Source organism: Cricetulus griseus, assembly GCF_003668045.3.
Source record: "Cricetulus griseus strain 17A/GY chromosome 1 unlocalized genomic scaffold, alternate assembly CriGri-PICRH-1.0 chr1_1, whole genome shotgun sequence".
Classification (NCBI taxonomy): domain Eukaryota; kingdom Metazoa; phylum Chordata; class Mammalia; order Rodentia; family Cricetidae; genus Cricetulus; species Cricetulus griseus.
The window spans coordinates 138,611,371-138,624,611 of NW_023276807.1; the positions used below are offsets into that span (position 1 = coordinate 138,611,371).

At 37.5% G+C, this 13,241-nt stretch overlaps 1 protein-coding gene across 2 annotated transcripts in view; it reads left to right on the forward strand.

The window, feature by feature from the left end:
- Gabrb1 (gamma-aminobutyric acid type A receptor subunit beta1) overlaps positions 1 to 13,241 on the forward strand; it is a 400,056-nt gene that overhangs the window by 310,215 nt on the left and 76,600 nt on the right. For both annotated transcript variants that reach the window (XM_027390838.2, XM_035453215.1), the window contains exon 5: positions 611 to 693. In XM_027390838.2, coding sequence (XP_027246639.2) covers positions 611 to 693 — 83 coding nt within the window. The remainder of the gene's footprint in view (positions 1 to 610; positions 694 to 13,241) is intronic.

The following is a 13,241-nucleotide window of genomic DNA, read 5'->3' on the forward strand; positions in this document are numbered from 1 at the left end:
TGATAAAGCCTGTGATATAGATCTTATTCTTTTAATGGACTGTTAAATTCAGTGATGCAGTTCAGTGGCTTTTTAAATATGCATGAGGATTACTGGCCCATTTTCTATTTTTCCTCTATTGTCTTTGGATGGCTTATGAATCAAATGGGTGTGTGCCTCATAAAATGCATTTTGGGTGTGTTCTCTTCTAATTTTTGAAAGAGACTAAGAAGACAGCACCGACTTCTCTTTGAGTGCTTGGGAAATTCACCCATGAAGCCCTATATGTTCTGGGTCCACTTTTATTAAAGTTTTTGATTGCTGATTTTTACCTCTAAGTCATTGGGATGTTCACACTTTTCATTCTTTCTTGAAGGTGCAGCTCTGTAGAAATTTATCCATTTCTATCTTTACCTGGCTTATTAACTCTACTGCTATATAATTATTTACAGTGTTTTCTTAGGAGCTTCTGCACACTCTGCCATCTGGTAAACATGATTTGAGGCCAGGAGGCTTAGAAATAAAATTTCATCACTAAAATATTTAATTTACACTTGTTTGTTGCTTGGTCTCTGTGTGTCCATTTAAGGTCCCTCCACTTAAATAATCTTGTCTTTCTCTCACGCTGTAGGATCACAACCACTGCAGCATGCATGATGGATCTTCGAAGGTACCCTCTGGATGAACAAAACTGCACCCTGGAGATTGAAAGTTGTGAGTTACTTGCACAGGGGATGAGAAAGAGTGATATTACTTGACCCAATTAAAGTCAACCTTCTTTTGAGTTAATTGGCACTGGGATATTTTTAGCTGCCACATTTTCAAGGGGTTCACAGTCCTATTGGTGGTTCAATGGTTATTTTGGTGACATTATCTTTAGGACAATTAAGGACAGTCCAATTATTTTAATTTATAAATTTATAAACTCATGGTTTCTTCATCTTCTCTGATAACTTTCTAATAGCCAAGCTTCATTAGGTGAAAAAAGAAAACATTTCCTTATCTGTTAACCTGGAAGACTGTACATGGTCTTTTATAAATACACTGTGGTACAGTGTTGTGTGAATGGTTTTTTTTTATTGGTGAAAAATATATAATAATAAATGATACCTCAGTGGGCTTATGCTCTGGGTCAAATAGTTAATGTTTTTCATGTCTCTGGGCTGATTTCTGTCTGTACTATAAAGCTGTTTTTCATTGACTATTTTATTAACAATGTGAATATTTTAATCACTAAAATCTAACTTGACAAGCTAGCTACCTTGGAGTCATTGTTTCTAAGCCATCAACCTGTAGGCCTTTGAGCCGATTCCCTGTGAATTACTAGAGATAGACCATTTATTTGTTTTGAGACTCACAAAAAGATGCATAAGTTAACTCTATCACTTAATGAAATGTGAAAAATCATCAGGTGTGTATTTTGAGTATCTAAAATACTTTCTAGATCTAAATATCAAGAAGGAAAGGGAAATGAAAACTCTCTAGCTGACCTTACAGTATTATTGAAGAATAAATGTGTTTCTCTTTAATCAATTACATAAGCTCTCTAGTCTCATTGTACAGAAATAAAACTGTTCCTATAGAGAGGGCACTAAATTTAAACACAGTCTTCATCTACTACCAGTGGAATAAATAAAAAAATAAAGAAATGTTCTTCAATTAGTATTTTGATTTTAAAGGTCATAAAGAACATGGTAAGGGCTGGAGAGATGGCTCAGCCATTAAAGGCTAGGCTCACAACCAAAATAAAGAGCATGGTAAATATTAAAAGGTATTATTTATGTGTTAATGGTGACTTGCTTTAAAAGGCAAAGGACCAAATTGGAAACATAACCATGATCATTAATTAATGGATGATAATAGTTTATAAATAAAACAGAACTTTTGTTCAGCAACTAAATCATTGCCTTTGAAACTGGAGTAGGAAGAGATGAATAACTGATGGGCTGATGGCAGATGTGGGTTACAATTCACTTTTGGCAATTTGTTCATAGATTTTATGATTTTCTTAAACTTTGGCTTCCTTTGGAAAACTTTGCAATCTGAAACTGTCCTAAAAATTCTAAGATACTTGGTTTTTATTGTTTAAGGTGCAATGAATTTGCAAAGTATTTTAATCAATGCCGTGCTAAGAATTACCATCATATTCTCCTCACGTTCATATGTTTTACAATGAATAGTGAGTTTTCCTACAATTTCAGAGTGAGTTGCAGGTTGACATTTTTCCTAAGATGACACATTTCTTTATTTATATAGGAAGTATGCAACATTTCAATCCATTTGTCATACAATGCAATAACCAACACAATAAATAAAGCAGAAATTAAATATTGCCTTAAAAGGCTCTACAAAGGCAGAAACATGATATAAGTTAAAAGCTGAACAAGAACTACAGACCTCCTGCCTTCTATGTGTTTTTAGCATAGTGGCATGTGGCACTTCTATGGTAAAAGCTTTGTGATAACATCTGAAAGATACAGTATTTGGGATACAGAGAACTAAAATAACCAAAGGCAAAAATTATGGAGGGATGGGGAGTCAAGCCCAGTTATGTTTTCAAGCCCAGTACTACTCCACCACAGACCTCTGCAATCAACAGATGAGTAAGGGAACAGAGACTCTGTGACTAGTGTTGCAGCTTCTCTCAGCAGGGCCAGGAATCCTATATTAATCAAACACAGGTCTAGATTTCCCAATATCATCTCTACTACAGGTCAGAACCAATCCTAGAAGCTGAAGCAGAATTCCTAGGCCAAGTGCCTAATATTTATAGCTGAAAGGGAGAGTATCTTGCAGATTCAGCAAACCAAGCGGTCCTTGATTCCATTAAAAGTAACCATATGAGTACTACATACTCACCCAGAAGTCTTGGTGTTGCATAGCTCAACCGTGTGTTTTAAATATTTTTCATCTTAACAATTGACTCTCCGATGTAATGAAATGTAAAATCTTAAGAATAAATTACTAAGGAGTGATGAGCAAAGGGGTCAAGACCATGCTGGTGAAAGCCGCAGAAACAGCTGACTTGAACAAGAGGAGCTCTCGGCCCCCAGACTGATCACTGGGAAACCAGCATGGAATTGATCCAGACCCCATAAATGTGGATGTCAGTGAGGAGGCCTCGGAAATCTATGGGGCCTCTTGTAGTAGATCAATACTTACCCCTACCATAGGAATGAACTTTGGGATCCCATTTCACATAGAGGGATACTCACTCCCTCAGCCTAAACACACGGGGAGATGGCCTAGGCCCTATCCCAAAGGGTATGACAGACTCTGAAGACCTCCCCCAATGGAAGGCCTCCACTCTCTTGGATAGGTAGGTTGGTAGTGGGGGGCAGGGGAGGGGGTATTGGATAGGTAGGGTGGTAGTGGGTATTGGATAGGTATTGGATAGGTAGAGTGGTAGTGGGGGGCAGGGGAGGAGGGAAGGGAACTGGAATTGACATGTAAAATAATCTTGTTTCTAATTCAAATTAAAAATTTAAAAAAATAAAATAAGTGAACAAAAAAGAATAAATTATTATTGTGTGGCTCAGGAAAATATACCAAAACTGAAGTCTGTATCTATTTGCTGGCATTTGCTTATTTTGCTTTTTTTCTACCTAAATATAAAATAAACTGGCTATTCCTTCATGTTTTTTAACTCTCCATAACTAAATGTGTGATTTTATGAAACAGATCATCTTCAGTTGACAATGTACTGGACTACAGTTCAGCATTAAGGGATCTAATACCAGTTAGATTATGAGAATGATAAAGTAGACATTGCTCAATATATGATTGAGCCAACCAAACTTTTCTGTGACGAATCGAGTGGAAAATTGCCTACATTACAGAATTTACTAGTTCCCATGCATATCCCATTAAGGCTGGGGAAATGTTTTCCGTGGTTAAGTCCTTTGAGACAAATTAAAGACATTTTGCTTATTTTTAATGCCATCTAATCAACTAAAATTGCAAAGGCCATACAGTCTTGTTAAACTGAAAATTTACTTGAACTTGGAGCAGAGTAATAGCTTAATAGCCTCGGGATACCATAAAATGAAGCAATGGCATATAGAAAAATCAATCAAAGAATTTAGTATAAGGAGGATTTGAAATTCAAAATCAATAAAGCTATCATATGAAGGTTAGATAGCCACAAGCCTTGTGGAGATGCAGGTAGGCTTAGGATAAAAATCGATAATTATTTGGATGGTTTTCCCTAGGTTTCAGCAAGATTACAGAAAACGTTAATCTCTCCCTCTCTCATTCACCATAGAGCATCACCCCTTATTTCATTCAAAGAAGTAGAAGCCAATTTCAAGTCTGAAATCTGTGTCCTCGCCCACATATAACCCTTTTTATTCTTCACCATCCTGAGTAACACCTATGTTCGGGGTGGGAACACATGAAAATGTTGGTTCTCCTCACAAAGGGTACCCTTTGGCAGACCCAAGAAACAAGTCCACCCACATCTAGCTGGCTGAAGTATTTTGGGTTAGAGTGAGTCAAAGAGAGCTGATCAATGAAAAGCCCACCCCGGTATGGGTAGCAATTCATGAAACCTGAATCTGTGGAATTCCCTATACAACTTGTAGGTAGTTCTGCTGCCTAAGGAGCCCCCTTCTCCCTAGCAACTGCTTAGTGCTTTTATAACCCTGGGTAGGGGTATTGCTTGACTTTTTTCCTGGAACGATGTGAGCAAGCATCTATTCACCCCAGATAGGGCACAAATGACAGAGCAAAGAAACAAGAGAGTTTATTGAGGTTATTTATAGAGGTTATTTATAGGTGAGGATTAAATTACAGAATCATTGGTGATGCAAAGGCATCACTGAGAAGCTCACAAGAACAAGCATCCCTGGAGCTCTCTGCATGATCACTTTCAGGCAGCACAACCATATCTCAGCATTTGTTACTGCTTATGTAAACTTGGAGAGGGTCTTTGTCAATCTTGTCACTGTCACACTCTCCTGAGACTTGTGGATTTAGTTTACTTCCCAAGTCTTCTAAGTATTGTTTGCTTTCTGAATCTTAAAGAGTCTCCCTCCTATATGGTATGTTTCAATTCAAAGAAGCCCTGGTTCTTTCAAAATGTTCTAGTTGGTTGCTGCTGTGACTGTTGTGGCTGCTGCTGCTGCTATGTTCTAAATTTTACATCTCCCTAAATTCATATTGTAACCTACTCATCAGACTGGCACAATGATAAAGCTGGGATAATGAGTGGAACTCTCTTTAATGGAGGAATTTCCCAGAAAATTTCCTTGTTCTTTTCACTCATTATATTAAGTCACAACCAGAAGAAAAAGAAAAAGAAACTGGACCCTCACCAGACACCAGTGTTTTTCAGTGCCTTCATTTTGGACTTCCCCCAGTACAGAACTATCAAAACTTTTAGATATTAATCTCTGCTGTTTATAAGGTGCATTGTTGTTTTTACTAGCTTTAGCATTTCCACATCCCCAAAGGACTAAGATATGAATGTAGCACTTAGTAGTACTTCTTTGTTTCCAAGTTTATTGGTTCTTCCCCATGCTGATTGTAAAGTAGGAAGGGTTCATTGCATGGTTCACTACCCACTTATTAAAACCAAGACTAGGGGCTGGGGAGATGGCTCAGTGGTTAAGAGCATTGTTTGCTCTTCCGAAGGTCCTGAGTTCAATTCCCAGCAATCACATGGTATCTCATAACCATCTGTAGTAAGATCTGGTACCCTCTTCTGACATTCAGGCAGGATTACATAAAAAGTAAACAAATCTTTTTAGGATGGAAAGAAAAGAAGCTGGCTAATCACATTTTTTAAAAGGCAATTATCCAGTAAGAAATGTCTAGGATAATGTAAGTATCCCTTACAGACTGTAATGTTTTAATTTTCAAAAATAAGAGTAGTTTTAACTTCTCAGATAAGATTGAAATCACAGTTTTGTACCTGCAATCTAGCATTCCTTCCTTTGTACAATTTTATATTTGTGTCTTAAGACTAAATATAAATCATTATAAATGTGTCACCCAAGAGCAAGATAGAAGAAAGCCTAGTATTTTAACACCCTTAATAATAAACATCATGAAGCCCTATGATTTTTGCCTTATTATAATCCATAAACTGTCTACATATCACCTATATAAACTGCCATGGAGTCATGAAGCAATGGGGAAGTTTGGTGACACCTGGCTATTTTCTTAGGAGTTATATAATAAAAGCACTGTCTTCATGTACTAAATTTAATGGACCATCCACTGGGCTTGTTAGTCATAGAATAGTAATATTCTACTCAAATGCTTGTCTGTAACCATGTGTATACATCATTCTGGGCAATAGCCATGTTTGATTATGAAATAAATTTTATAGAATAAATTTTTTTCACAGCCACCAAAATGACTCATTAAAAATAATGTATCTACTAACTTAACCTTCTGTAAAATATTCTTAGAAAACATGAGGTTTGCAGAATTGAAGTGCTAAGTTTTATTTATGTAATGTGATAAGACCTGAAAATAAAATCAATATAATCATAGTGTCCAGACAAGAAAGTCTATAAAAGTATTATGAATGGCACCTAAATTTTAAAGCTATATTAAGATAATTTAATTCAAAATGAGAAAACAATGGACATGAGAAGAAAAATTTAGAGAGTTCCAACAGTCATTGCTGAATATTTTAAGCACTGTGTTACAGGAGACAAAACATATCTGCAAAGTTGTGTGATAAATTTGGGTTCTCCAGGAAAATAAAGCCAAGATAGGAAAGATAGGGACCAAGGCACATACACAGATAGAGAGATTAACCATAAGAAATTGGGTCATGCACTTGTGGATGCTGGCAAGTCCTAATGTCTACAGAATGAGTCAGCACTTGGATAGCTAATGGCAGTTCCAATTCTAATGCAAATATCTGAGAACCAACAGAGTCAAGGGTATATAGTTCAGCTACAAAGCCACCAGACTAGAGACCCAGGTAAAGCCAGTGTTTCCAGTCAAATCCAAAGGCAGGAACAAAGTTGATGCCCCAGTCTGAAGGCAGACAGGAAAATTTTTCTCACTCAGAGAAGAGTTGGTGGGTTTTTTTATTTTTTTTTCTATTCAAACCTATAGGTAGTCGGAAAGATTCAATGACATTAGAAAAGCAACCTGCTTTCCCCCGTTTTACTGATTTAAATAAAGAACCTCACAGGAACAGCCTGAAGACTCTCTGCTTATATGGCTTAGCCACTACATGATCTAGACAAGTTCATGCTTAAAACCAAGCTAGAATGACAATATGGATACATTCAATTGGATTCAACTAGCATGTTGTGAGTTATGACACCCTGTGGCTCAGTCAGTGTTCAGTTATTGCAAATAAGTAGCAAGGAATGATAGTCGTGAAATAAGTTCCTGCCTACAAAGAAAAACTTCTTTTCCTGTGGAGACACGTCAATTAATTGGAAATGGCCACCTACAGTTAATAATGCAGAAGAGATTTCTCAGTAGGAGACAAGTTTCATTTTATAACCTTCAGGGTCTCTTTCAACCTACAAACTAGAACTCTTGGAGTTCATTCAATTTCATTATTTCACCAATAAATTACTTTAGGCACCTGCCTAAATAATATTAGTGTTGAAGTGGTTCAGATATATAAAGCCAAGCTGAACATAGGAAAAATGTTATGAATGCATGAACATATAAATAAATACTCACAAGAAAAATATGAAATATGTGATGCTTAAAAGCAAAAGCCTTAGAACCATTCTTACATTGTCCCTGCCTGCTAAATCATTAATTTAGATCTAAAATAATTTAAAAATAGTATATACAATGTACTGCATGCTTTCTATTCATGGTTATTGAACACCAAAAAATAAGAAAAGTAAATTGAACTTCATGAATGATTCATAGCTTCTCTTGCTTTATGTCCCCATTGTCAAGGAAATTAGCAGCCTTGGATATCTCTTTAGATAAATTTGATTTTGTCATATTCAGTAGACTACTTAATGAAAATGAATATTTCAAATTTATGTTCATAGAAATGTTAATGAATTTTAGTGCCTGTAGCTCTTTTGATGAGCAGAGGGGTGGTTGTAGAGAGGATGGGGAATTTTCCTGAATTAATTTATTCCTTTATCCAGTCTGCTTCTATGAAAATATAAACTCTGTCTCTCCCTCCCTCCCTTCCCTTTTTTCTCTCCCCCACCCCCTCCCTCTCCATCGCCATCTCTCCTTGCCAGCCCTTTCCCTGTCCTGTTCCTTCTCTCCCACCAAAGTCTCCAATCTTTTGCAAGTTAAAACAAAATTCAGTGGAGAAATAGAGTACGACTTATAAAAATTTGTTTTACAATCAATTCAACTATAAAGATAGCCTCAAAGACATTCAAGCTAACCTTATAGACAGTTTATTTTCCATGCACAGGAAAGTTTCTCCATAGATTGGTAAAGATATTTATTTGACATGTTTCAGTTTCTGAAAGTTTCTTTTTTTGTTGTTGGTTTTTTTGTTGTTGTTTTTTGAAACAGTGTTTCTCTGTGTAGCTTTGGAGCCTATCCTGGCACTCTGGAGAACAGGCTGGCCTTGAACTCACAGAGCTCCACCTGCCTCTGCCTCCCAAGGGCTGGGATTAAAGGCACCACCAATGCCCGGTCCTTTTCTTTTTAATATTAGAAGGGTTGACTGTTTTGCTACTAGCATTGTAGCTCAAGAAAAGTGAACAATAGTACAATAGAAGTGTACAATAAAACCCACTATTTTGTCTAAACATTACAGAAATTAATTAAAGACATTTGTGGAGGAGGGGTTTGAGACAGGATCTCTCTATGTAGCCCTGGCTATCCTGGAAGTCATTCTATAGACCAGGCTGGCCTTGAACTAAGAGTTCTGCCTACTTCTGTCTCCCAAATGCTACATTAAAGGCAAGCACTCACACTGCCCGGCTTTACAGACAAATTTTATGGTATCAGTCTAATCATCTAGAATTAGAAACTTGTACTAACTGAGGGATTCGATTCACTTGGGATCCAAACTTGTGATAACAATGCTAACTAATATGATTGATTAGATACTAAGGTGAAGTACTTTACAAAGATATCCATTGAGTTCTCATCATACAAAGGGACACAAAGGATATTGACGGTAACTTACTATGTCTTGAAATCATATTATGAATGGGACTTGACCTTACTCTGACTTGTTCAACTAAGTCTTAATATTACAGCTTCATATGAAAAATATCTGCCCTCTTGGTTTCTTCCTTCTAGTTGTCTGACCACACAAATGACTTTCAGAATTATTCTGCTTGGGAAGAGTGTAAAAATCTGGGAGTAAAGCGTGTTTTCATTGGTTCTCTTCCTCACCAAATATGCCCCAGTTCAATTCCTATTGGGTTGTTATTTTCAGACCTTCTTGTTAGAGAAGCTATATAAGTAGTCTATTTTGGTGATCAACATTATTTTACTGGATCACTCCTGTAAGTAAAGCATATCACAATAATCAGAAGCCCCTTTTCTCCTACACTGCTACAGAGTCTCTGAATCTGTGTAGCTCTGGACCTGTCTACTGCAACAGTCCTAGACCTTCAAAATTCAATTGACTCACAAGAATGCACATGAACAAACATCTATATGCTCGGAAATAGACATGTTCTCATGCGAGATCTTCACTTGATTCGTCCTTTGACCCATATCTAGAAATATATATGTGTACATTTATATGTGTGTGTGTGTGTGTGTGTGTGTGTGTGTGTGTGTGTGTGTGTGTGTGTAGTTTCCGTTTAGGTATCAATCTCCCTAGTTAAATTGCTTTACTTTATCTTTAACATCAAAGATATTAAAATGGAAGATTTTAAAAGTATGGAGACCATTTCCCCACACAATCCCATGCCAAGAACTGAGAAAGGCAAGTCCTGGCATGAGCATTTTAAGCTTCACAGACCATTAGGCTTCATATGTTCCCCACCTCTTTTTCTCTCACTTTGTCTTCTAATAGAGTTTTCTAAATAGGAAGCAGAATGGAAACATAGAAACTCAAGAAGAAATTTTAGCAAAAAACAGCATGATGTTTAGAGAAAGAAATCACTGAAATGATCAAAGGGAAGTTTTATAGCTATTCTTTACTTTATGCCATCTAACAAAAACTTCAATTTTTCTCTTTCTTCAAAAGTACATGTTTTGAAACAGATTGAAAGGTGGTCCACGATGTACAATGAACTCTGTGCTTCAAACAAATAGTCAATATACGTAAGAGTGTAGCACGAATAATAAATGACCCAGAGACAGATATTGGGGTTCAAGCTTGAAGCTGAAGATCAGAAAAGCAAAGCAGCCAGCCACTAGCTCTTACCTCTACCTCAAAAGGGGCAATCGTCAAACTGCTCCCAACTTCACTGCTCCTCATATTCACTCAGACTGCTATGCTCTCCTCAGTATGGCTAGAGACTCCTGAGACTGGCTACTGAACACCCTGCTCCTATCTTTCATAATTCTCTAGTGCTGAGATTAAAGGCATGAGTTCTGTTGCTCTTTTAGATTTCTCCAATCTCATGTAGCCCTAGGTAGCCTTGAATTTAGAGAGATCCATTTGCCTTGAGTCCTGGGATCAAAGGTGTGTACCACCACTGCCTGAACTCTATAGCTCGAGACTGACTTTGCTTTCTGAATCCTAAGGCAAGCTTTAATAAATCATAAATAATATGTCACTACAAAGAAGTCTAGCAGCTGAGTATAGCTCCATCAGTAAAGTGCTGGCATTGCAAGCATGAGGACCCAGGTTCAATGCCCAGAACCTACTTTAAAAAATGTCCAATGCAATGGTGTAGTGCTTCTAATCCCACTGCTGAAGATATGGAAACAGGCAGATCCTTGGGGCTTGATGACTAGACAGCCTAGATTTCTTTATACACTTGATAAGCCCTGGTCCAGTGAGATATTCTCAAAACTATGTGGACAGTGCCTAGTGATTGATACCTGAGGTGGTCTGTACACACACACACACACACACACACACACACACACACACACACACACACAGACACACACACACACACACACAGACACATATGTGCACACACATACATACAAATGTACATGCACGTGAAAGTTAACTTGTTCCAGGATGTTACACTCACTAATTTAAATATCTATGTATCAGACATATTTATATAATTTTGGCGATTTAAGTGTTGGTTTATATAATGATGTTCTTGGATGGGAAATTACTATAGAGACAGAAGCATAGGCACTAGCCTCTGCAGTAAATTCTTTATCACATAAGGGGGAAAAAGAGCTGGCAAACCTTTACACTTGAATAAACATATCATTATAGGCTTTGCAGGAACACTGTACTAAACTGAAATTAAGCATAATCTAATTGTTTCAAACACAGAAATAAGAACAGATGCATCAGCTTTCATCCCATCCTATCAATGCTAACTGTACTCAGCTGATTGTGGATTGCTTAGGAAGGGAGACTGCTCACTGAGTCCCCACAACATAACTGCATCGATTGAAAATCAATTCTTATATTAAGTTGATCTACAATTCCTGGGAAAGAACAGAGCCATGACTGCTACCTTTTAACTCCCAGAACAGGAAATGAAAACTTGTCTGTTAGCTCCTGGCAGATCATGTCAGAGGTCACATGTAAACATGGAGATGATTAAAACTCAGATGAGGCTGTGTGGGGCTGCTTAGGATCCAGGAAGCTGGATGCTGAATACCTTCAAGACGACGCTGAGGTTAATGGTTCGTAGTCCACAGCTGGAGTTGTAAGATTCCTCAGTTGTGACAAGATGGCTGTAGGGCCTCACCGGTGCTCCTTAATCTACCTCTCCAGCCTGCCGCCCCCCACTGTGGTTGACATAATTAGCTGCCAGCCTATGTCACGCTGGTTGTTCTGCATTTGATTCAAGAGAATTTAACTTTTTAATTAAGTGAGACAGAAAAGTCATTTTATAGTGACCTAAATAGCTCCCAAACACTGAAATCTGATCAACTCAGAATCAAAGCACCTCGGTGTATAACATCTGTCTGTGGCTTACTTCTCATTGGGAGAGGATTCTCAGAAATGTGCCGTATTGTCCCCACTCTTTTCTTCATTAAAACATGTTTAATTAAAATATAATTACACTACTTTCCCCCATCCTCCTTCCAACCACTCCCATGTGCCCTGTCCTTAGGGGAGGACTGTCAATCCAAGTGATATAACTTCATGCAAGATGCTTGATTTCTAAGGTTTGTGTATGTGTGTGTATGCTCACATCTATTTGTATTGTGTATTGTTTCAGGTAAACATAAAATAAGACAATAAGATTCCTTGAGGCTTTATCAAACATCCCCATCTATCCCTCCTCCCTCTCTTTCTTTGTAGACCTCCCTTTCCCCCACCCCACCCCCACATACCCGACCATGGTCCCTCTTTACTTTCCCCATTTCTGTATTCACTACAGGATATTTAATCACACCTGAATATTTGGAGCTAGACCATATTAGAAAATAGTATTCGGGTAAATATTTTCTTGTGGGGCACTTAATTTTAATAAAGAGAAAAATAGCAAGTACTCCATTTGCTTTTACGACTGTATGTCTACAGAGTAGGGGAGTCTTGTGGGAGAAGCTGAAGGTCATATCTCATCTGTTGCGAACCTTTGATTCCATGAATCATTCTGAAGACCACAGATTTCCCAGCCTTTATCATAACCATTCTTGATGAGGATCTTTCTCAATAGGGAATTTTGAAAGTGACATCCTTCTTGCTGATTCAGAGTCATAACTGCAAGCACTTCTCATGATGTATTAAAGCTCTTGCTTCATGTGAAGCAAAAATAGATGAAAGCAATTTATTCTCTGATCCTCGATGTAACCTTAAGATATATCTTCCTAGGTGGGAGATGAAGCCCTTTTGGTTCTGTGTAATGACTGAACCAAAAGAAAGAGTAATGTCCATCTCTAGTGCATATTTTTACAACTTTATGTAAATGGTTTTATTTCTCACTGTAAGTAACCTGATCTCTTCACTAGAGTCTAGCAATTGATCTCTGATGAATGGTCAGCTTCAAAGTCTTAGTCAATGTCCAGATACTAAGTCCATTCCTTAGCACCTTTCTTCATCTTGACTGCAATGATGATGGTCTCTCAGCAGTAACCTGCATTCACTTGATACCCACTTGTTGAATTTGAAGTTCCACTCGGATTTTCCTGGACTTACTACAGTGACTAGGATTTCTCACTTCCTCAAAGAATTTGTAGAAGCAATGTATGCCAACACAATGCTTCTTTTACAGGAAAGGTACATTGCATACTTCTCTGATATT